Source organism: Ascaphus truei, chromosome 3, assembly GCF_040206685.1.
Source record: "Ascaphus truei isolate aAscTru1 chromosome 3, aAscTru1.hap1, whole genome shotgun sequence".
NCBI lineage: Eukaryota > Metazoa > Chordata > Amphibia > Anura > Ascaphidae > Ascaphus > Ascaphus truei.
This window is the reverse complement of record NC_134485.1, coordinates 189194094-189218899: the sequence shown is the minus strand read 5'-3', so window position 1 is coordinate 189218899 and position 24806 is coordinate 189194094. Positions and strand designations below refer to the sequence as shown.

The following is a 24806-nucleotide window of genomic DNA, read 5'->3' as shown; positions in this document are numbered from 1 at the left end:
TATAGGGGATAGTGTTAAATCCTCAAGGATGGTATAAGCAAATCCTATATCTCCAAAAGGGAGGTGATAGGTATATGATATCAACCTTCACAGCCTTCACAAGGGAATGGTAGGGCAGAAAGGTACAGTGTAAACACTGAGAGGCTAAATCTACAAAATATTTGGCATGGACGAAGCACTAGAGAGAACCTCCGCAATACTTGAAAACTGCATGTGGTGCATAATAGGTAATACGTGAGCACCGTACGCAGGATATAATAAACGTAGTGGGAGTAATTCTGAGATCGGCATGTAACTTGTAGGTATATAATAAAGGCTCCGGTTAAGCTGGTGATTTTGAACGAGCACTGACTCCGACCGGAGAATGTATCTCAGTTGCCGGTGTATAACAGCTGATGCGAGCGGATCCCCACGCCAGAGGTGAGTGCCGTGTAGTGGGGTTAATATTGACCCGTAGCCCACGTGAATCCCTCACCACTTGATCGACAGGGTGAGAGAGTAGGCAGGTAAGTATAACATAGTAACCACAGCATTTCAGGGGATACGTAGCCCCTAAAAATACTAATGGCCTGAGTATGCAGTATAATATAATTAATTATCCAATTAGGACAATCGTAGATAATAAATATACCTGCTCAAGGCTCAGATAATAGGGTACCACTCGAGAAGCAACAGAATAGCGCCGTTAGTGCTTCTTAAAAATGCCGATACTAGCAGCTGATTGACATGAATCATCAGTAAGAGGTAAGTGCCGTGAGGTCTGTGTGGATCCGTACCCACCCGCACCCCCACTCAGCAGAACAAAGTGTAGAATAACACAAAAACAGATGGAACACATCTATGCTAAATTAGCACCGCATGGTCCCCTATATCAGCGCTGATCATAAGTATATCAGCGCTGATATGCTCGAGGGCATGCCTAACTAAATAGTGGGCTAGTGAACGGCCCCTAAAGGCAAAAAAGATCCTACAGTGAGGATTATATCTTGCAGGATCAAAGTAACAATCACACAGAGGTCGCTGATAGTGTAGTAGCTTGAAACAATATCCATGCAATGCTTCTTTCAAATGAAGAGATTCCCGCGTGTGTAGGAGGTATGTATCAATCAGGGATCTCCTTATGTACAATCAACCTAACTACCCATAGTTATGTTACAAATGACACAGTCACATGCTGTTTGATGTATATATTTTTATTTTAACACCCCTTTTTTTATTATTCATTGTTCATTAATAAAGTATTTTAATAATATAATTATACATTCAGTTGTGATAGAGTGCTTATATACGTGTACTAGGTTTCCTTTTCTCTTGTATACCTTCTCTACATGCAATAAGAAATCTGAAACAGTGAGTGTGAGGCTTTAGTGGGCTGTCCCCTTTCTGCTCTCTTTCTGTTATATTAGCGGCCTCTGTCAGAACCAAATACTACCTAATTTGCATTGTTTTTCTGGTCTCGCAAGCACCACCAGAGATTAAAGAAGCGGTCTCCTCTTTCCTAAACTTACAAATCTTTTCTATTTTACCCTCAAAGCATTATTGCACGCTTCTCCAGCAGAGCGGGGTGTCTGTCATCCAGCTTTGAATGGCATCCTGGATATAAGGGGTCCTGTCTCAAAAGTCTAATAGACTAAATCCGATTTTAACTGCTGCTTAGAAGTGGGCTATTGTATAAATCGGGGCTCGGGATGCTGGTTGGAAAGTATACACCAGGGGATGGGGTGTGGAAGTCTCCTTTGCAGAACAAACCTACTTAATAATATACAGTGGGATTCTGCTGAAATGTGCTTATTAATTTATTTATTTTTTAATCTAAATGTCTTCACCCTGTTCTACCAAAATCAGGTTCCTCAATGCTCCTTACTTCCTCAGACACAGAAAATATCAAAAAGTGCTGTGGGTCGGACTGTTGTCTATTACCTAATAAACACTAGCTACACACATTGTACCTATTTCTTCCAATATGTGTCCGTTGCCTGAACCCATTAATTGAAGCTCAGAACCTTCAGCTAATTAGATCAGCTATAGATTGGGGCCATATTTTTATATAAAGAAAAAAGATATTTATCAATTGGAATTTGTATTTATTTTTATTTTAGTATTTGTACGAAGGTCTATACATACTGCTCCACTTGTACATGGTGTTTTAGAGAGGTAGTGTGACAAGCACTGATTTTTTGAATATTCCATACATAAATACTTACAGTATTAATGATCAACGGCAGCAAAATTGTGTGGCACTAGACGACAAAAACAGGTTGCCACTTTTAGCAAAAATGTTCAATGAGGGCCACTGGTTTTTTTTTTTTTTTTTTTTGCACAACCATTTTTTTTTTCTGAAATAGATAAAAAACTAATATGAAGGCAAAGCAAAATCTTGAAACTCTTAAGACTGACACTTTTACATACTGATTGTACAGAAAAGTAAAATGGTCACAATTTGTGGATGAGTGTAGTTTTCGCTAATCTTTGTTGATCCTTCTTGGATCACCCTGTATATCATTTTTCTCCATTACCCCATGCACCCTCTATAGACATATACCCATTAAAATATCCACATGTTTATTAAGGTTGAGCGGTTAGTATTTTCTCTGTTTATTTATTTTACTTTTCATCTGTTATTCCATAGATTGGGCTGTTAAGGGAACATATGTTTAGGTAGTTTGCAGCTAAGTTAGTGTGATGCCAAAGTGAATTTATTCTCTAGTTGTTATCACATTCTGTTCGGTGTAGGGGTTTTACCACTCTGGTGTTACCAGAACATTCCTAGCCATGTGGTGTCCAAACCGTTTTAGAGGAACAGCATGCCCTTTGAGGCACAGGGCTGTCTACTAAAATGTACTTATGTTTTGAACAGCCTTGTAGTTATTCCAGGATTCTTAACTGGTACTAAGTGCATTTTGTGACATTGGGTCTAGTGCTGATTACATTTCCATCACAATCCAACATTTAGAATTGTCCAGTTACGAAGGTGTAGACTATCAAACATTATCTGCTCCATATAATGGTTGATTAGAAGAATGACACGCAATAGAGAGCAGATTATAGCTGTCGATGACCTCTTTCCTTGTTTGCTGCTTTGAGCTGCAACTGGACGTTAATTATTAGATAAACTTACAGTAGTTTAAAATGTTTGAGCGCAGCAATTGATATTAAAAACGTATCAGCATTTATTGTGCACCTGGATACACGCGCGCTAAACCTGCTTCAGATAACTTATTTATTTCCCCATGTGTAATCTTAAACATGCCCTTAAGCAGTGTGAACTGCACCATGTGTTGCAATCATTATGACTCAGTTCAAATGTAATCATTGGTCTCTTCAGCATGCTGCAATCTAATTTCTTATGCCTGGCACGCAACAAGGTTAAATGAAGGCATTGGATTGACAAAGAACTTGCACACTACCTCACACGTCCAGGTAATTTTACTTCAGGCAGCACCATTACTATTTACCTCTTTGCTGGTGTGTTGATGTAATCCTGTTGTATGTCTTTATTTGTATTGTATGTCTTTATTTATATAGCGCCATTAATGTACATAGCGCTTCACAGCAGTAATACACGTGGTAATCCAATAAATAACAGATAATATAAATAACAGATCATGGGAATAAGTGCTTTAGACATTAAGGAAGAGGAGTCCCTGCTCCGAGGAGCTTACAGTCTAATTGGTAGGTAGGGAGAACGTACAGAGACAGTAGGAGGGAGTTCTGGTAAGTGCATCTGCAGGGGGCCAAACTTTATGTGCCATGTGTTCAGAATATCCACAGTGCTATTCATATGCTTCTTTAAGCAAATGTGGCTTAAGGTGGGTCTTAAAGGTGGATAGAGAGGGTGCTAGTCGGGTACTGAGGGAAAGGGCATTCCAGAGGTGAGGGGCAGTCAATGAAAAAGGTTTAAGGCGGGAGAGGGCTTTAGATAAAAAGGGGGTAGAAAGAAGACATCCTTGAGCAGAACGCAAGAGTCGGGATGGTGCATAGCCAGAAATTAGGGATGAGATGTAAGGAGGGGCAGAAGAGTGTAAAGCTTTAAAAGTGAGGAGAAGAATGGAGTGTGAGATGCGGGATTTGATCGGAAGCCAGGAGAGGGATTTCATGAGGGGAGATGCTGAGACAGATCTAGGAAAGACTAGAGTGATTCTGGCAGCCGCGTTAAGGATAGATTGTAGGGGAGGCAGGAAGGCCGGACAGCAGGAGGTTACAGTAATCAAGACGGGAGAGAATGAGGGCCTGAGTCAGAGTTTTAGCAGTCGAGCAACAGAGGAAAGGGCGTATCTTTGTTATATTGCAGAGGAAAAAGCGACAGGTTTTAGAAATGTTTTGAATGTGAGGGGCAAATGTGAGAGAGGAGTCGAGTGTGACCCCAAGGCAGCGTGCTTGGGCTACTGGGTGAATGATCGTAGTTCCAACAGAAATGTGGAAGGAGGTAGTAGGGCCAGGTTTGGGAGGAAGTATGAGGAGCTCTGTTTTAGCCATGTTGAGTTTAAGGCGGCGGAGGGCCATCCAGGATGATATAGCAGAGAGACATTCAGAAACTTTGGTTTGTACAGCAGGTGTAAGGTCAGGTGTTGAGAAATATATTTGTGTGTCGTCAGCATAGAGGTGATAATTAAACCCAAAAGATGTTATTAGGTCACCTAGAGAGAGTGTATACAGAGAAAAGAGAAGAGGTCCCAGGACAGAGCCTTGGGGTACCCCCACAGAGAGATCAATAGAGGAGGAGGAGGTATTAGCAGAAGAGACACTGAAAGTACGATGGGAGAGGTAGGATGAGATCCAGGATAGAGCTTTGTTCCGAATGCCAATAGTATGGAGAATGGGAAGGAGAAGAGGGTGGTCCACGGTGTCAAATGCTGCAGTGAGGTCGAGTAATATGAGCAGAGTGTAATGACCTCTGTCTTTGGCAGCATGGAGGTCGTCAGTTATTTTAGTCAGGGCTGTTTCCATGGAGTGAGCAGTGCGGAAGCCAGATTGTAGAGGGTCTAGGAGAGAATAGGTGTTGAGAAAATGGAGCAGGCGAGCGAATACAAGACGTTCAAGGAGTTTAGAGGCAAAAGGCAGGAGGGAGACAGACCGATAGTTAGAAAGACAGGTAGGGTCAAGCTTGCTGTTTTTGAGTAATGGTATGACTGTTGCATGTTTGAAGGAGGATGGAAAGGTTCCAGAGCAGAGGGAGGAGTTAAAAATGTGCGTGAGCGTAGGGATTATAGTAGGAGCAAGAGGTTTTAGGAGATGGGAGGGAATGGGGTCAAGAGGGCAAGTGGTAGAGGGAGAAGAGGCGATCAACAGCGACACATCCTCCTCTGAGACAGTGGAAAAAGAGTCAAGGAAGGCAGGAGGAGAGTTAGGAAGAGGTGTAGGATGGGAAGAAGAAACAGAGGGGATGTTCTGACGTATGGATTCCACCTTTTCCTTAAAATAGTCAGCAAAGTCCTGAGCGGAGATGGAGGAAGGAGAGGCAGCTGAGGGTGGTTTGAGTAGAGTATCAAAGACAGAGAACAGTCGGCGTGGGTAAGACTTGTGCATGTTGATTAGTGAAGAAAAGTAGGCTTGTTTAGCTTGCGAGAGGGCAGAGTTGAAACAGGATAGCATAAATTTGTAGTGAAGGAAGTCTGCGAGAGTTTGAGATTTCCTCCAGAGACGTTCAGAGGAACGAGTGGAGGAACGCAGCATGCGCGTGTGGGAATTTAACCAGGGTCTAGGGTTAAAAGGGCGAGTGCGGCAGAGAGAAAGCGGGGCATGTAGATCAAGAGAGGAGGACAAGGCAGAGTTGTAGTTCCTGACCAGTTTGTAGCAGAGCTTAGAGAGGAGAGGGAGGAGTGTAACGTGGACTCAAAGTCAGGTAAGTGAATAGAGCGCAGGTTTCTGCAGAACCGGGGGGTAGATGGAGGTGGAGAAGGGGAGAAGTGAGATAGAGAGAATGAGATGAGGTGATGGTCAAAGAGAGGAAAAGGGGAAATGGAGAAATCAGAGAGAGAGAAGTTTTTAGTGAAAACCAGGTCTAAGTAGTGGCTATCCTTGTGGGTGCTGGCTGCAGTCCACTGTTGAAGGCCAAAAGAAGAGGTTAGAGAAAGAAAGCGGGAAGCCCAAGGGAGAGAGGGGTCATCAATGTGGCAATTGAAGTCCCCAAGGAGAAGAACAGGGGAGTCTGAGGAGAGGAAGAAAGAGAGCCAGGATTCAAAGTGAGAGAGAAAGGCAGAAGGGGGATGGGTAGAGGTAGGTGGGCGATAGATGAACAGGGAGAGGAGAGAAGAGCTGAACAGTGTGAACCTCAAAGGAGGGAAAGGCAAGAGAGGGGGGAATAGGAAGATTTCGGTAACGGCAGAGAGAGGAGAGCAGGAGCCCCACACCTCCACCCCTGACATCAGGGCGCGGAGTGTGGGAGAAGGAAAGGCCATCATAAGAGAGGGCAGCTTCCAGAGCAGAGTCAGACTGAGTGAGCCAGGTCTCAGTTATAGCAAAGAGAAGCAGGGAGTGAGAAAGAAAGAAGTCATGCACAGAGAGGAACTTGTTAGAGAGGGAGCGAGCATTCCAAAGGGCACAGGAGAAAGAGAGAGAGGAGGGGGGGTGGCAGGGGATGGGTATGAGGTTGGAGGGGTTAACACCAGAAGGAGTAGAAGTTGTATGTGGGAGGCGAGGACGAGAGCAAGTAGAAATAAGGCAGGGACCAGGATTGGGAGAGATATCCCCAGAAGCAAGGAGGAGAAGCATGGATAGAAAGGATGTGTGAGGAAGATTTATAGGGGTGTGTTTTAGTGCAGGGTGTATAGTTGTGTGGTGACAGAGGACGCAGGTAAGAAAGGAGTTCATGTGAACTGAGAAGTGGGGAAGAAAGGAGAGATGGAGATATATGAATAGAGTTAGAGACATAAGGAGACTGGTGGAAGGAAGTGCATAATTTGAAAATAAGTGAGGTTGCAGCAAATATAAAAAATAAAGGCGGCATCACAGCAATAGTTAAGTGTTGAGATGTGAAGTCTTAGATAGATAATATCCTCTTTTCCAACGTAGATCAAAAGCAGGAATCAGAAGCAGTAGGTGATGTCCACTTTTCCACTTCTTTTTGAACTTCCTTTTTAAACTGTTGATCATCCAAGATGTTGGGATAGAGTGCACTGTTGGTGCATTAGGTATATGAAGTCCTTTGTAGCTGCCTGTGAAATGTGAACCATAAGCTGGGACAGCAACCTTTTTTTCTGTGCCCTTTTTTTTATCACACACTGCACATCTGCCTGTATTCCCCTTTCCTGCTGTCCAGTTCTGCAGCACTCTGATATCGAGACAGACACAGAATGCAGCGATAGTCCTTTTTGTAGCCGTGCAACTCAATGTGTACTTTATGGCAGGGGTGAGCAAACTTTTTATGCCGAGCCCCCCTTTTCATCCATGAAATTTCTCGGGCCCCCCCTGCCTGATGTAATCAAAATCACATGACGTCAGCGCACGTGAGCTGGTTCAGCCAATGAGGGCGAACCAGCTTTGTGACGCCCCCGCCACGCGTCTACAATCTCCTGCAGCCAAGTTCACAAATCGCTTGGGCTGCAGGCGTGCGCGCAGGCAGTATACTAGTATTGGATCACTGTTTATTTTATTGTTTGCTGGCATCTGGTAATATGTTTTTTTCTGGTGCACAAAGGCAGTCCATTTGAGGGGGCATTCATCCACCTCTTTGCTACATCCCTTCCCTCTCCCATTTGCTTTCCCCAGTGTCATCCACTCCTACCTACCAGATTTATGTATTATTTATTTATTCCTGTTTTAAACGTTGCCCAGGGATCAGGGAACCCCATAACCAAACTCAAGGGGGGTACTGATGAATCTCCCCTGCTGATCAATACTCCGAAGTGACCCCTCTGACCCAAAGAAGAACCCTCAGCCCCCCAAAACTCATCCTCCCAAGCCCCTCAATTCTGCCATCTCTGCCTGACCTTCATCCCACTGTTTAGCCATTGAGTCTCTCCCTCCCCCCAGTGTCTCTCCCTCACCTTCCCCAGTGTCTCTCTCTCACCTTCCCCCCAGTGTCTCTCTCCCACCTCTCCATCCCCCTCCCCCCAATGTCTCCCACCTCTCCATGTCTCTCTCCCCCTCCCCCCTCCCCCCAACATGTCTCCCACCTCTCCATATCTCTCCCCCCAATATTTCTCCCACCTCTCCATGTCTCTCTCTCCCTCCCCCCAATATGTCTCCCACCTCTCCATGTCTCTCTCCACCTCCCCCCAATATGTCTCCCATCTCTCCATGACTCTCTCCCCCTCCCCCCAATATGTCTCCCACCTCTCCATGGCTTTCTTTATCTCCCCCCAATATGTCTCCCACCTCTCCATGGCTCTCTTTCTGTCTCCCACCTCTCCATGGCTCTCTATCTCCCCCCAATATGTCTCCCACCTCTCCAAGGCTCTCTTTCTCTCCCACCAATATGTCTCCCACCTCTCCATGGCTCTCTTTCTCTCTCCCTCCCCCCAATATGTCTCCCACCTCTCCATGGCTTTCTTTATCTCCCCCCAATATGTCTCCCACCTCTCCATGGCTCTCTTTCTCTCTCCCTCCCCCCAATATGTCTCCCACCTCTACACACACAACACACAACACACAAATACTTACTTTCACTTTTAAGCCTGCTTCAGTCCCCCATGTACGCTGAAAACTGGGACAGGAGGAGGAGGGGCTGTCTGTGTGCAGTGAGAAGCCCCGCCCCCACAGCAAGGCAGACATCACACAGAAGCAGCCTCAGCACGGAGCTTCTGAACGCCCGTGCACAGCTCTGCCCGCCCCCAGGTTTCTCCGCACGCAGCCCGCGCCCCCCCTACATAATCGTGCGCCCCCCCAAGGGGGCGCGCCCCACAGTTTGCGCACCGCTGCTTTATGGAAAGTCACAAGTGCAGTACGCATGTACCTCAGGGGTTTACTAGCGTGCGCAAATAGTTTGCACTCATTGAGCGCACTCTCTTTGCTCTTCGTGCACAAAAGGATTTCCAGTGTAGTTTATCCACACTGAGCATTGCAGAAGAATAAAATGTCACTTTTTTTTTTTACTAGATCCATGGTAAATAAAACTAGATCCTAGATACAGGTACATTAAAAAGGCTGGGATTCTTCATGCGATGACCTTATTTATAAAAAGTTACCATATGGAAATGACCCCTTTATCTCTTACTATGTTATCCTTAACAAACATCATTTGGCTTGTGTTACTGTAATGATCTTAGAACAAGTTGCTACTACTTTATAAAGGTACTGCATTGTTTTTAATATAGTTAGACTTCACAAATAAATAATGACTTTAACATCTAAGAGGTCGTGTTACAATTCAATAAGAACAGAGTGTAAAAGCAGCAATGCCCAAAAAAAACTAGTTTTTGATCAGTTGTTTCCTCATTTTTATTTTTGCAAAAATTATATTTGCTTGTGTTTTTTTTTTTTAACTTGTTTCTTGGTTTTCACTGGAATTTGAACCATGGCAAACGGTTTACTTTAATTATATCTCCAGAATGCAAAGACCAGAATTTAAAGTGGTTCACATCCCTTCCAAAAGGGTAAAAATATTAAAATTTTTAGTTAACTCAAGGAGATTGCTGCTTTAAAATACTTTGACTGGGGAAGGAGAAAGCAATGCTGCCCTAGGGACTGTATTACACTGCGTTACCGTTCCAGAGGTATTACATCTGACATGGCTTCTTATTGTTCAGGTAATCTTTTCTTTTATAAACAGCCATTGTTAAAAGACCTTCCCCCTTTTTTCCCCCCTCCCTTCTCTCCCTCCTCTCCCCCTACAATTATTTCAGATATCCAAGTTGTTCATAACCATCACTTCATGTAACTTGTTAGCACTTACCACCCTTAGAATACAAATTTTGCTTTCAAGTGCTTACATGCAGCTGAAGGGTTTCAACTTTGATCATTTTTTTTTGTTGTTGAAAAGTCATTGCCAACAATTCTCTCTGAATGGTAAAAACCGTAAAATGTCATTGTTGAATTATAACCAAATTTGCCTCTCCTGGCAGATTGCAATGGATGGGACAGAAGTAATCGAAATTTGCAAGAATGACTCGGACCTGTTGGTGAACAGCAAGCTCCCGGAGGCTATGTTGCAATCGTGCCTAGAAGTAAATGGGGTAGAACTAACCACTTCTATCTGTCTGGAGGAAGAACAAAGCACAAATATGGAGATCTCCATCGTGTCTACCTACTTGGCACAAGAATCCCGCGAGGAACCCCCGGGGAGAGAGGAGACCCGGATGGACCCACCTGATGGGCAGCAAGACCTGAGCAGTGAGAGACACAAAGAGAAGACTTTAGGTAGTGTGTGTGTGTGTGTGTGTGTGTGTGTGTGTGTGTGTGTGTGTGTGTGTCCCATTTGTCTTTGGAGTGGCGTTTGACAGCTTGCCTAAAGTAAGTTTGTAACATTCTCTTTATTAGAGGTCATATTGAACTGACATTGGTTATCACTGTTTTAAATATATATATATTATTAAGATTAATAATGCCAGTTTTCATATGATATGCTTTTGTTGGACCCACTGACGACGGTGGTGTTAGCCGGGTTAAAATCTGCAGCCTCAACTTTAGAAAAATATACCCATCCTAAAACATGGGATACAATACCATTGGTGAAAACGGCAGTGAAAAGACAGCACTGTGGATAAAAAAAAAAAAAGAAACATATTGTATTAATGCACAATCCGACGTTTCGTCATACAGCAAAATGTTGCTGCTCTTTCTTGAAGTGTCTTGCCACTAGTAGGTGTTTTAGATCATTGTTTTCAGTGGAGCTCTGTAGAGCCTTTCTGATTGTTGATCTGTGCATGGCTATCCGTTCCTTCAGCATCCTTGAGGTCTTCCCCACGTAGTATAGCCCACAAGGGCATTTGATGAAATACACTACGTACGTAGATTCACAATTAAGGAAGGCCATGATTTTAAATGGGTTCCCATGATGTGGGTGAGCAAATGTTTTGCCAGCAATCATAAATTGACAGTTAACACAACCGTGGCATCTATAAACGCCTGGTGTTTTAGTCAGCTAGGATGGTACTGTAACATATTTGTCCACCGGATCTGATTGGGTGAGTGAATTCCCCAAGCTACGCCCTCTCTTATAACAACAAAGCGGGGGAGCTATAAAGTGCTTTCCAATTCTTTTATCATTGGTTAAAATGTGCCAATGATTACGTACACTTTTCTGAATGCAACCAGAAGCTGTACTATACGTAGTTACTACATTAAAACGATTATCTCCCTCCGGCCTAGCCACTGGTTTGAGTAGTTAATCTCTACCCTAGCTTTTGCTAGAGCTAGTTCAATCTCTTTGCTATCATGGCCCCTCTCTCGGAACCGATCGTCCATTTTTAAGCGTCTTCAACATCTAACGGATTACTGGTGTCCTTGCGCACTCATCAACTGAGAATAGGAGAGTCATTTCTTCAAGGGTAAGGGATAGTGGCTGTAGAGCATCAAATGGTGTGTTTTTGTCTGTTGTTTTTTTTAAAATATTTTGGTGCCCAACCTACCATTTTACTTAAAAGCCACTGTATCCAGGAATGTTATTTCCATCCTGCTGTGGCAGGAGGTAAACCATATTGTAGACGGGACCTCATGACAATATGTTGCAAATTCCATGAGTTCCTGCTCCTGACCACCCCAAATAATGAATATCATCTATATAGGGTGTGTAATGTAAAATACACTGCGCATGGGGGGCATCATTCAGAAGATGAGTTTGTTCGTAAGCGTCCATAAACGGGTTTGCATATGACGGGGTCATATTAGACCCCATAGCCGTTGCCATCAGTTGTAAATAGAACGTTCTCGCAAATCTGAAAAACTTCTTATGTAGAATAATTTCAATGATGAGTAGTAAGAACTATGGGAGGTGGTCCCATATGGCTCGTATGTCTATTAAATTGATTCCTTATTGCCTCCATGCCATCCAGATGTGGTATACTGGTATGAAGACTAGAAACATCTAGAGTTACCAGTATTGTCATTCAGATTCTGGGAGAGGTCCGCCAATTTGTTGATAGTCTGTTGTGTCCCAGACATTTGAAGCCATATTAATCACCATGGGTTGGAGATAAAACCCCACAAACTGGGTCAGTGGCTGGCATAATGACCCCCTGGCCGAAATGATTGGTCTCCCAGGTGGGGTCGTCAGCGATTTGTGCATTTTCAGTAGTGTATATAGCCTTGGCGTTATCGGATGTTCCTGAATTAGACATTTAGCGGTGTCCTCTGAGATCCTATGGCTATTTATGCCCATCTGAATTATGGTGTCTATTTCTTTTTTGTAAGATGTAGTTTGATCCGAACTAGGCTTCTTATAATGGTCCCAGTTATTGAGTTGGTGAATGTCCTCTCTATTGTAAGCATAGGACATGACAACAATGCCACCCCCCTTGTCGGTGGCCCAGATGATGATAGTCTCTCTGTTCTGTTTTAAAGATTTGTGTGCCTGTTGTTCCTCTCTAGTAAGGTTGTAAAAACTCGTTCTGTAATTACCAATTTGCTTTCTTGTATCATTTTCAATAAGTCCCATAAAGGTGGAAATACTGCGATTTAACCATCTGTGGATCGAATGAGCTCTTGGGTTTGAATGCACGTGTCTTGGCTCTAGGTTCAGTAGTTGCATTGGTGTCATCTGCATTTCGTTTGAAAAACTTTTGACGATTTAACTTCTATAAGTCTATCTCCCAGTCAAATGAATCCTGTAAATTTAGCCAGATTTAAATCTGCAGCCTCAATTTTAGAAAAATACATCCACCCTAAAACATGAACTAACTGAGACTGTATATTAACGGTTTGTAAGTATCGTGGGACTTGGTAAAGAATGTGATACAACAGGGATTCTCAACACATTTCCAGAAGCTCTTATCTGCAGCCAATCAAGGCATCTTCTGTTGTACATCAATACATAGTTGCTGAAGTTTTCTAAGTGATGTGATCATTTTCATACTCCTAAAATTAAAAATATTTAGATAGGTGTGTGTATTATGCACATGTCTAGGTTTAAAATTGAGGTCATCCACGAGGAAGAAATATTTGAGAACCCCATGTGATAACCTATGGCTTCCTCATTTTCTTGACATGAGTGACATAACAAATCCAAAATGGCTACATTCTGATAATTGAGGAAATGTAAAAGGCAGACAACACCTGCCTTACATCATAGCATATTAGCCTCCACAAAGCGTTAACACAATTGTATACAAGTTAAGCTATGCAGTATTAAATTTGAGGTACTAATTTTCCCTTAAGGAGGCAACAATCATTTATTATTTAAACAGTTTGTGATGCTAGAAGGCTAAAGTGCATTGAAATAATTGTTAATGACTTTGGGTTCTGACTCTTCTGTGGCTCCACAACCCTGTCAGTTGCCCGCTCCTCTGTTGCGCTCATAAATGCAGCCCCTCTCTTGCGCTCATAAATGCAGCCCCTCTCTTGCGCTCATACATTTTAAAAGCATTAAAATGGCATTAGATTTTTAAAAATGCAGACGGATTTTGTTTAAATAATACATATAGGATTTTTCTTGTTTTGCTGCTTTAATAGACTGTGTTTAATTGACTGGTCATTCACAGGTGTAGAACAAGAACTGCCATTTAAAAGGTGGGATTGGTGACCTTGAAACCAGGAATGGGGCGGGGTGGGGGGGGTCACAAAGCTCCAAATTGTTTGCCAATAGAAATTTACAAACACACAGCAACCCGTATGCCGTCTTCTGCACAAAGATTTTTTTCAGAGCTTACAGGGGCTGTGTGTTTGTACGTCTCATTGTTAAATATATTTAATTCAATTGAAAAATGGGCAGAATGTGGCTAAAATGTCAGGATGTGTTCAAATATGGGTTGATCCACATGCTTTCTGTGAACTCTGATGCTTTTGACCCATAGGCAAAGAAGTGCTGCTCTTGATGCATGCTTTGAACACCCTGCGTTCTCCGGAAGAAAAACTAGCAGCCCTTTGCAAGAAATATGCTGACCTTGTACGTATTCCTTTTGTAAAGGTTGTGGGGCATTGGGAATAACATAACATCATTCCTTCTCCAGTAAGTAATATGGCCCATATATACCAAGCAGTGTCTACTGGTGGTAAAAGGTGTGTATTGGAATAACTCTGCTTGGCTCACACTTGACATCTCCTTTCTTTTTCCTGCATCTACAATTCTTATATTATTTACAACTACTTAATATACTTCCAACTTTTCAGATTGCTTTCACCTTTTCATACCCCTTTTCACTTGGACAATAAATATAACTGAAACAATTGAAGAAGCAAATGTTAGAAATGATAGTGTGATCCCATGGGTGGTGGGATTCAATTGACCAATATACTAAGCGTAACTACCTATTGGGAAAGGAACTGATCTTTGTTGCAGGACGCCGTAAAAGATCTGATGCCAGCTCCTAATGATTTTGCTGGAGTCCCTATGTATCCCTGTAGCTTAGGCTCCAAAAACGAATCTAAAGCTTTTAAGGCACATCTTAATGGATCTGTTGTGCTTAGACTAACTGCTCTACTATAGATTTTGATATACAAGCTTTACAATAAGGTACCAATTGTGACGATAGCTTACGACAGGTTGTAATTTACACCAAATAACTGGGTTTGAACTGAACGAGGCTTAGATATAATAAAGTGTATTTATTCCGTTGGATAGGTGAACACACGATATAGTACAGTAACAGGCAAGAAGTACACTTACTTTGGGGGATGGGGAATGAGAAGTATGTTGCATAGCATTTCTCTCAGCAATCAAGATGGTATAGAAGAACACAGGATAAAGGGTTGACCACAGCTTATATACATTTTGTAACCCTATCCTTAACATTAAGTACAGGTGGTTGGTCAGTAATTACCTGTAGCCACTCTCTAACGTGGGAACACATTTTGATACATGCCCCCCTGCTAGTTGGCACATGCTCAGTTGGACTCTGGGGTCTCATTTCTGCAGCCCCACATTTGCATCAGGAATGCCAGCCAGTCTACTAAATGGAATTTCTGGCAGGATACCCTTTGTTGTGAGGTGTTAAATGGGACACTTATAGACTGCTCTTGGTTGAGTCATCTCCGCTCTCCTGTAAACAGTGTAGGTGATAAACTCCTTTGAACAGCACTTAAATTCTAGACATTTGGACGCTTTCCCTGACCATCTGCTGCCTTATGGCCAAGGGAATTTCCTCTGGTTCCTGTCCATACCTTGGGACACAGTATTAAAGATAAAACACAAACATATTAAAATATCCGGTTCGGTTGGGTCCAGCGGGTCCAAACTTCCCAGTTCTCAATGCCGGAACTGGGACACCCTATGGTCCAATTTGCGACTTGCTACGACCTTCGGAACCGGAGTTACACAAATACACCTTAAACCGTTTCCTATTTTAATACAATAAACTCCGCTGTAAATTAAATCACGGTTTTTCACTAAATCCCCATTGAAAACAACAGGCTTCGCCGCCATAGACTTTCAATGGCAAACCGCCGCCGTTGGCGGCTATGGGAATCCGCCGCCATAGACTTTCAATGGCAAACCGCCGCCGTTGGCGGCTATGGGAATCCGCCGCCATAGACTTTCAACGAGGCAACGCCGCCGTTGAAGTCAGTGAGGGTTTTCCGCCATTGCCGGTCAATGGAGATTGTCCGCCATTGGAGTCTATGGGAAAAGTCCCGAACTTTCAGGGGGGTCCATACTCCGTCGGGTTGGTCCAAGAGGGTCAAGGAGGGTTCTGCAGCGATGCCGGAACAGTGACTACAGGTATCCCAAACCCTGGCCCTCTGGACCCTCCGGAACCGGAGATATGGATTCCTAAATTTCAGCTTTCTACACTTAGCTGTTTTCTTGAGCTGTTTCTGCCGCCGCCATTGGAACCTATGGCGCGACCCGCTCTTCTCGGTTCGACCCTTATCGGGGGTCCAGGATTCGGGGACCCGGTTGTGGTCGAGTGGGGGGAGGCCTAGGAACTAGGGGCAAAAAGAATTTTATTTCTAGGGGCTCTAGAACTGTTTATTCCCACGCCACTTGTCGTTGAACTTGACTGCTAAGTGATCAAAGCTCTCTTATTGAAAAGTATCCGCTTTGCGGTTTGGACGGCAGCCAACTCTTTCCTGGAAAGCTCCGTCGAGGATTCTACATTGAAGTAAATGGGCCCATTGACTTACAATGGGAAACCGCCGCTCCTCCTCTCGGACGCCATCTGCTGGTCTTCACAGGAAACAGGACCAAAACAGCAAGATTCGCCATTGAAACGCATGAAGCTCCAATGGCGGCCTATGGGACCCTGCAAAATGGTGCCTGAAAAGGCGGGAAAATTACACAAAGGGCTATAATCACTAAATAACTATTAACCCTTGTACTCCCGGATGGATCCTAGTGTGTGTGTGATGCAGACACTGATTAAACCAGATATTACAATAAAGCATGGGAACGGGAATACACATTTTCATGTCATAACAAGGGTTAAATCACATTTCTGGACCTCAGCCCAGTTAACCCCTTGTCTCCCTGGTGAGGTCGGGATGGCCAAATGGGGTGCAACCCCTTTAATACCGGGCTACCCCCATTCTCACTCTACACCTCCCCTTCTTAATGGGTGACCTGTGGCCCACTGGCCCTAATGGGGAGTGGGGCACTGCTGGCACCATTAATGAATTCAGTCTCAGAGGGATAGTCCTGGCGTGAAAGTCCATCAGCATTGCTGTTTTCACTGCCCTTTTTGTGCTGAATGGTAAACTCAAATTCTTGTAAAGCCAAGCTCCATCTCAGCAACTTGGCATTTCCCCCTGACACCCTCTGTAGCCAACTCAGAGGGTTGTGGTCCGTGATGACCGTGAAAGCCCTCCCATGTACATAGGGCTGGAGCTTTTTGAGTGCCCACACAATGGCCAAGCACTCCTCAATGGTGGCATATGCCACCTCCCTGGGGAGCAGTCTGCGACTGAGATACACCACAGGGTGCGCCTTGCTGTCCCCCCCCACCTGGCTCAGTACAGCTCCAATACCAAAGTCTGAGGCATCAGTCTGAATGAGAAAATGCTTGGTATAGTCTGGGGCAGCCAGTATGGGGGCTCCAGCAAGCACAATTTTCAGTGCCTGGAAAGCAGTTTCACAGGTAGGAGTCCAGGTAATAAGCACAGGCAGTTGCTTCTTAGTCAGATCAGTCAGGGGTTTGGAAACGGCGCTGTACTGTGGGACAAATTTCCTATAGTACCCTGCGGTGCCCAAAAATGCCATGATCTGTTTCTTGGTTTTTGGAACAGGCCACTGAACTATGGCTTCTACCTTGGCTGGCTCTGGTTTGAGATGCCCTCCACCCACCCTGTGCCCTAAGTACAGGACTTCTGCCATCCCTACCATACACTTAGTGGGTTTCAAGGTAAGCCCAGCCTCCCTGATCCTATCCAGCACCGCAGATACATGTCCTATGTGGGATTCCCAGGAATTACTAAAGACAGCAATGTCATCTAAGTAAGCCCTGGCATAGCTCTGCATCCCTTCCAGTAACCTATTGACCAGGCGTTGAAAGGTAGCCGGGGCATTTTTCATCCCAAATGGCATCACCAAAAACTCATAGAGGCCACTTGGAGTGATGAAAGCTGACTTCTCCCTAGCCTCCAGGGTCAGTGGGATTTGCCAATAGCCTTTGCTCAAATCCATGGTGGTCAGATATTTTGCCCCCGTGCGTTCATCTAGTAACTCATCCATGCGGGGCATGGGGTAAGCATCTGACACCGTCCCAGCGTTGAGCAACCGGTAGTCCACACAAAACCGGGTGGTCTTGTCCTTTTTAGGGACTAGGACTACTGGACTTGCCCTAGGGCTCTGGGATGGAGTAATTACCCCTAGGGTCAGCATCTCCTCAATCTCTCTCTCCATACTTGTCTTGACCTCTGCTGACACTCTATAAGTGTGCTTATGCAGAGGCTGCTGGTCCCCTGTGTGCACTGTGTGTTTTGTGAGATGCGTGGTCCCTGGCATGTCAGTGAAGAGGGTGCTAAACTGAGCTAGCATGTCCCTGGCTTCTCCCTTCTGCCTAGCACTCAACTGTGCCCCTATCTCTACCTGCTCTACAGTGTTTCCCTGCCTAGCCTCCCCTAGGAGATCAGGCAGAGCATTGCTCGCCGGATCCTCCAGCAGTGGGCTACAAATGGCCAGCACTGCTCCCATACTCGGTGCTCTGTATTCCTTCAACATGTTAATGTGATATGTCTTGTGCCTCTCGGGCGCTACCTGTACAACATAGTTGCACTCATTCACCTTTCGGATAACCGAGTACGGTCCCGACCAGGCAGCCATCAGCTTGTTCTCCCGAGTGGGCTTGAGAACAAGCACCTGCTGTCCTCGGATGAATTCTCTGCTTCGGCCCTGCTGGTCATACCATTGCTTTTGCTTGGTCTGAGCAGCCCTGAGGTGGTCCTGGGCCACCCCCATGAGCATCTCTAACCGGTCTCTGAGATCTACTACATACTGGATCACTGAAGCATCAGTAGCAGTAGTCTCCCCTTCCCATCCCTCACGGAATAGGTCCAGAGGTCCACATACCCTGTGGCCATATAGTAGCTTGAAGGGGGAGAAGCCTGTAGATTCTTGCGGTACCTCTTGGTAGGCAAACAGCAAGTGCTGCAGGTGAATCTCCCAGTCTTTCCCCTCCGCCTCTATAAAGGTCCGAAGCATCTGCTTCAGGGTACCGTTAAACCTCTCACATAATCCGTTTGTCTGGGGATGGTAAGGGGTAGTGCGCCGGTGCTGTACACCGCATGCATCCCAGAGACAATGTAACAGTTCACTCATGAACTGCGACCCCCGATCGGTTAGGACCTCACTAGGGAAACCTACCCTAGAAAAAATGTTCAGCAAAGCTGCTGCCACTGTCTTGGCATCTATGGTGCCAAGCGCTACCGCCTCAGGGTACCGGGTGGCAAAATCCACCACCGTGAGGATGTAGCGCTTCCCTTCCCTGACCTTCCTGCTAGGAATCATAAGGGGTCCTATAAGGTCCATCGCTACCTTCTGGAAGGGTTCCCCTATTATCGGTAGGGGTCTCAAGGGTGCCTTCACACAGTCGCCCGCCTTACCTACTCGCTGGCAGGCATCACAAGAGCGGCAGAAATTACTCGCATCTCGGGATGCCCCCGGCCAGTAGTAATACTGTAATAACCGGGCTCGCGTTCTGGTGACCCCCTGATGTCCCGCTAATGGAATAGAGTGAGCTACCCGTAACAATTGCTGTCGGTACCCCTGGGGCACTACTAGCTGTCGCTTACCGGTCAATCCCTCCTCTATCCCCGGGTTCCCTTCCTCTCTGTACAGGAGTCCCTTATGCCATAGGCAGTGCTCAGTGCCTTCCCCTGCCTGAGATTCGGACGCCCGAAGTCTCACGCCGGCCAGGGTAGGGTCTGTCTTCACTGCCTCCCTAAACTGGGCTCCTAAGTCTGGCCACCCCCCAGTCATGTCATTGTCAGGGGAATGGGGAAGGGAGAGAGGGAACAGTAAGTCAGCCTGTGGTTGCAACTGATCCTGGCTTACCTCCCCGGGCTCCTCTGCGCCCTCCGCTAACGTTTATCCCAAAGGCTGGGGGACTGGAGCGGCCGCCGCCGGCATTGCCGCTGTTTGGCTCCAGGTAACCGCCGCCACTGCAGCGGGCTGGGGCACACGGTCGTAGGTGCAGGTCATCGGTCCCAGGTCGTTGCCCAAAAGAATTTCAGCATCCAAACCGGGTAAAACCCCCACCTCCCACACACCCTTGCCCTCCCCCCAATCCAAAAAGATTCGGGCCACCTGCAAGAAACGTGGCTCTCAGTCGGCCACAGTGATCTGCATCCCAGGGCCTGGGACCAATTCCTCTGGCCGGACCATATCAGGTCGGACCAGGGTCACTGCAGCTCCTGAATCCAGCAAGCCGACTGCTTGCCGGTCACCGACTGTGACCGGGGTGAGATGTTTGCTCCGGCCGTCTGTCTGCTGCAGGTCTGCGCTGAGATGTCCTCCGCTCCTGGCTGTAGGCACCGATGAAACTGGGATAGGGGTGACATGGGACGTCTCGCTGGGAGTTGTTTCCATGACCGGTCCTGGTTCTTTGGTGGAAGCCACCCGCACGCGGGCTACCGGCTTCGCAGCTGGGGTGCGTTGCCCCTGATGGGGTCTGTTGGAACGCAGGGGTTCCGGGCAATCTGGTCTGAGGTGACCAGTGCTGTTACAGTTGTAGCACCGGCGCTCATGCCGGAGCTCCCCCGCCTTCGGTGAACTGCTGCCCGCAGGCGGCTTCTGAGTCCATTGGGGGGTTCTAGCAGCTGCCGGCGCTGCCGCCGCTTTGGCTGGTGCCTTGGCGGTCATCTGGACTCGGCTGACCACATAGTCGTCTGCAAGCCTCGCCGTCTCTGTAAGTCTTGGGCTTTTTGTCATACACCCAAGCCTTCACCGCCGGCAGGCACTGCTGCATGAGCTGCTCCTGAAAGATGAGGTCCAGCAGGCGTTGGTAAGTCCTGGCCTCATAGCCCTCCACCCAGCGGATCCCGTATAAAGCCATCCCGGTCACATAGGTGACGTAGGACTCCTGAGGGTGCCTCTCCTCCAGCCGGAATTTACCCCGGTAAGCTTCAGGGGTAAAACCGTGCTGAAATAGCAATAGTTCTTTCAGGTGGTCATAATCATCAGCATACTCCTCTGGAAGCGCCATCATTGTCTGCTTGGCCAAGCCGGAGAGTAGCGGGTCCAAGCGTGCAACCCTATGCTGGGGAAGCACCCTGTACCGCCGGCACTGCGTTTCAAAGTTCTTTAAAAAACTGTCGATCTGATCAGTGCCTTCCACGTACTTGGTGAGACTGTGCTTGTCCAGTTGGAGTTCATCTTTGCGGGGTTGGACCGGGGGGCAATAAGCGGGTCTGTTCACTGCCATAGAGAGAAACTTTAGCCGCTCCTCCGCTGTCCCTCGGTCTCCCCACGTCGTAATCAGTGCCAATATTTCAGGGCTAAACGGACTGGTGGCCGCAGCCATCAGTGCCCTTCCTGTTGCACTGGCCCCGGGAGGTGCACTTGTCCCCTCCCTGGGATTCTGCCGCCCCGGCACTGGGTTCAGTCCCTGATCTCCGGGCGGCTGTACAAGAGCAAGCTGAGCCGTATCCTGAGACTCTGCAAGCTCGGCTTCATATTCCGTGATTGCGGCGATCATGTCTGCGACCTCTTGGTCCTCATATTCCAGTCCATATTCACGGCACTTGTCTTTTAGCTGAGTTCTAGTCCTCAGGTAGTAGGAGTTTTCCGCTTCACTCATGGTTCTGGGTCACAGCAGTGAGGTGGTGTGACAACTTGCGTTACTTGTTGCACTAACGTGTGTTCAATATCTTTAGACCCAGGAACTTGCAATTACCATCAAGTTCCCACTGGATCACAGTACCCCGCAGAATACTGTAATCCAGGTCCAGTTCAATCCTGACCGCTGCCACCAGTTAATTTACAAGCCTGTGACGATAGCTTATGACAGGTTGTAATTTACACCAAATAACTTGGTTTGAACTGAACGAGGCTTAGATATAATAAAGTGTATTTATTCCGTTGGATAGGTGAACACACGATATAGTACAGTAACAGGCAAGAAGTACACTTACTTTGGGGGATGGGGAATGAGAAGTATGTTGCATAGCATTTCTCTCAGCAATCAAGATGGTATAGAAGAACACAGGATAAAGGGTTGACCACAGATTATATACCTTTTGTAACCCTATCCTTAACATTAAGTACAGGTGATTGGTCAGTAATTACCTGTAGCCACTCTCTAACGTGGGAACACATTTTGATACATGCCCCCCTGCTAGTTGGCACATGCTCAGTTGGACTCTGGGGTCTCATTTCTGCAGCCCCACATTTGCATCAGGAATGCCAGCCAGTCTACTAAATGGAATTTCTGGCAGGATACCCTTTGTTGTGAGGTGTTAAATGGGACACTTATAGACTGCGCTGGTTTGAGTCACCTCCGCCCTCCTGTAAACAGTGTAGGTGATAAACTCCTTTGAACAGCACTTAAATTCTAGACATTGGGACACTTTCACTGACCATCTGCTGCCTTATGGCCAAGGGAATTTCCTCTGGTTCCTGTCCATACCTTGGGACACAGTATTAAAGATAAAACAAACATATTAAAATATCCGGTTCGGTTGGGTCCAGCGGGTCCAAACTTCCCAGTTCTCAATGCCGGAACTGGGACACCCTATGGTCCAATTTGCGACTTGCTACGACCTTCGGAACCGGAGTTACACAAATACACCTTAAACCGTTTCCTATTTTAATACAATAAACTCCGCTATAAATTAAATCACGTTTTTTCACTCAATCCCCATTGAAAACAACGGGCTTCGCCGCCATAGACTTTCAATGGCAAACCGCCGCCGTTGGCGGCTATGGGAATCCGCCGCCATAGACTTTAAACGAGGCAACGCCGCCGTTGAAGTCAATGGGGGTTTTCCGCCATAGCCGGTCAATGGAGATTGGCCGCCATTGGAGTCTATGGGGAAAGTCCCGAACTTTCAAGGGGGTTCATACTCCGTCGGGTTGGTCCAAGAGGGTCAAGGAGGGTTCTGTAGCGATGCCGGAGCAGTGACTACATGTACCCCAAACCCTGGCCCACTGGACCCTCCGGAACCGGAGATATGGATTCCTAAATTTCAGCTTTCTACACTTAGCCGTTTTCTTGAGCTGTTTCTGCCGCCGCCATTGGAACCTATGGCGGGACCCGCTCTTCTCGGTTCGACCCTTATCGGGGGTCCAGGATTCGGGGACCCGGTTGTGGTCGAGTGGGGGGAGGCCTAGGAACTAGGGGCAAAAAGAATTTTATTTCTAGGGGCTCTAGAACTGTTTATTCCCACGCCACTTGTCGTTGAACTTGACTGCTAAGTGATCAAAGCTCTCTTATTGAAAAGGTATCCGTTTTGCGGTTTTGCAATTTGGATGGCAGCCAACTCGTTCCTGGAAAGCTCCGTCGAGGATTGTCCATTGAAGTCAATGGGCCCATTGATTTACAATGGGAAACCGCCACTCCTCCTCTCGGACGCCATCTGCTGGTCTTCACAGGAAACAGGACCAAAACAGCAAGATTTGCCATTGAAACGCATGGAGCTCCAATGGCGGCCTATGGGACCCTGCAAAATGGTGCCTGAAAAGGCGGGAAAATTACACAAAGGGCTATAATCACTAAAGAACTATTAACCCTTGTACTCCCGGATGGATCCTAGTGTGTGTGTGATGCAGACACTGATTAAACCAGATATTACAATAAAGCATGGGAACAGGGGAATACACATTTTCATGTCATAAGGGTTAAATCACATTTCTGGACCTCAGCCCAGTTAACCCCTTGTCTCCCTGGTGAGGTCAGGGGATGGCCAAATGGGGTGCAACCCCTTTAATACCGGGCTACCCCCTTTCTCCCTCTACACCAATTTATTGTATTAAACCTCATTTAGCTATCTAATGTATGCTCTGAACATACATCCTGTACAGATCTCGGTTTTCTAGGGTGTCCTCCTTTTTGCCTCTTCAGCTGGAAGAGAGCCGGAATTTCCAGAAACAGATGAAGATTCTGCAGAAGAAGCAGGCACAAGTGGTGAAGGAGAAGGTTCACTTACAGAGCGAGCACAGCAAGGCCATTCTGGCACGAAGCAAGCTGGAATCACTCTGCCGAGAGCTCCAGCGTCACAACAAAACGTTGAAGGTCCGTTCCACTTTCATGTAGAATTCTAAATGTATGTTATGACCCGGTTATATTTTGCATACGCTGCTAGAAAACAGAGTAACATTTACTAGTATTTATGTATGTATGTTCACCGTTGATTGCGTTTGCTGCAAGAAATCTAGATGAGGCCTAAAGGCTTTGTGCCATTTAGTAACTTTGGTGCTTCTTGTGGCAGCCTCTCAAAATACACTTTACATTCCTCTCTCCCCTCTAGTTTGTGACAGAGTTTCTAATGATTCCTTTTAAGGGATCATCTAGAGTTTGTCATAGATGAACCCTTTTGCGTGCTGGATGGATCCCGCTCCATGAAGCGGTCATGGGTGTCGCTCTGTCACTGACTATGGGATGGAAGGGGAGGAGTGATCCATAGGAGCGTAGGACGGAGTTTTCCCTAAGAGAAGGAGCATTTTATGGAGGGGGCTTAGCTACTACATCATGGGGCACTCATGTGCTAGAACCCATGTCCTATGGTTAAATTATAATGTACAGAGCTTTTGAAATCTTCTTTGTACTGCTTGAGTGTAAATCGATACCTGTCCTAAACATTACCATGATTTTAGAAATTACATTGAAACCCTTGTATAAATGCCAACTTCAAATTTCCCCCTTTAAGCACATTGTTTTGGGTACTCAGGAAGAAAATCTCCATCAAGCTCGTGAATATGAGGAAGATCGCAAGGAGGTCACTGCACATTTCCAAATGACACTGAATGAAATCAAGGTGCAGATGGAGCAGCACGATGTATACAATACTAAACTTCGTCAGGAGAACGTAGAACTGGGAGATAAGCTGAAGAAACTTCTTGAGCAATATGCAATGCGTGAAGAGGTAGGCAGGCCATGTATAATGCCTTTACAACACCATTTTATAACCATCAGAATATTTTCCATTTCTAGAGTGTTACTTGTTTTTACTGTATGCTGTAGCACTCGGGGCATAAACCGGTTTAGAAACCTGTATGCAGTTACGTAAAGTAATGGTTGCAATATCACTAAATGCTTATTGTTTCACTTTTTCTGAAAATGGAAAGATCAAACTGTGCTAAATCCATTTTCAGTGCTTAGATTTCTTGCATTACTCCACCTCCTACT

The 24806-nt window shown here is 46.0% G+C and overlaps 1 protein-coding gene across 4 annotated transcripts in view; it reads left to right on the top strand.

Annotated features, from left to right (window-relative positions):
• Positions 1-24806, top strand: part of TXLNG (taxilin gamma) — a 53150-nt gene that overhangs the window by 13182 nt on the left and 15162 nt on the right. For 3 of the 4 annotated variants that reach the window (XM_075589818.1, XM_075589819.1, XM_075589822.1), the window contains exons 2-5: positions 10002-10296; positions 13887-13978; positions 23523-23693; positions 24349-24543. In XM_075589818.1, coding sequence (XP_075445933.1) covers positions 10002-10296; positions 13887-13978; positions 23523-23693; positions 24349-24543 — 753 coding nt within the window. Of the gene's footprint in view, positions 1-3325; positions 3421-10001; positions 10297-13886; positions 13979-23522; positions 23694-24348; positions 24544-24806 lie in introns of all 4 variants that reach the window. The other variant, XM_075589821.1, reaches the window with a different exon arrangement.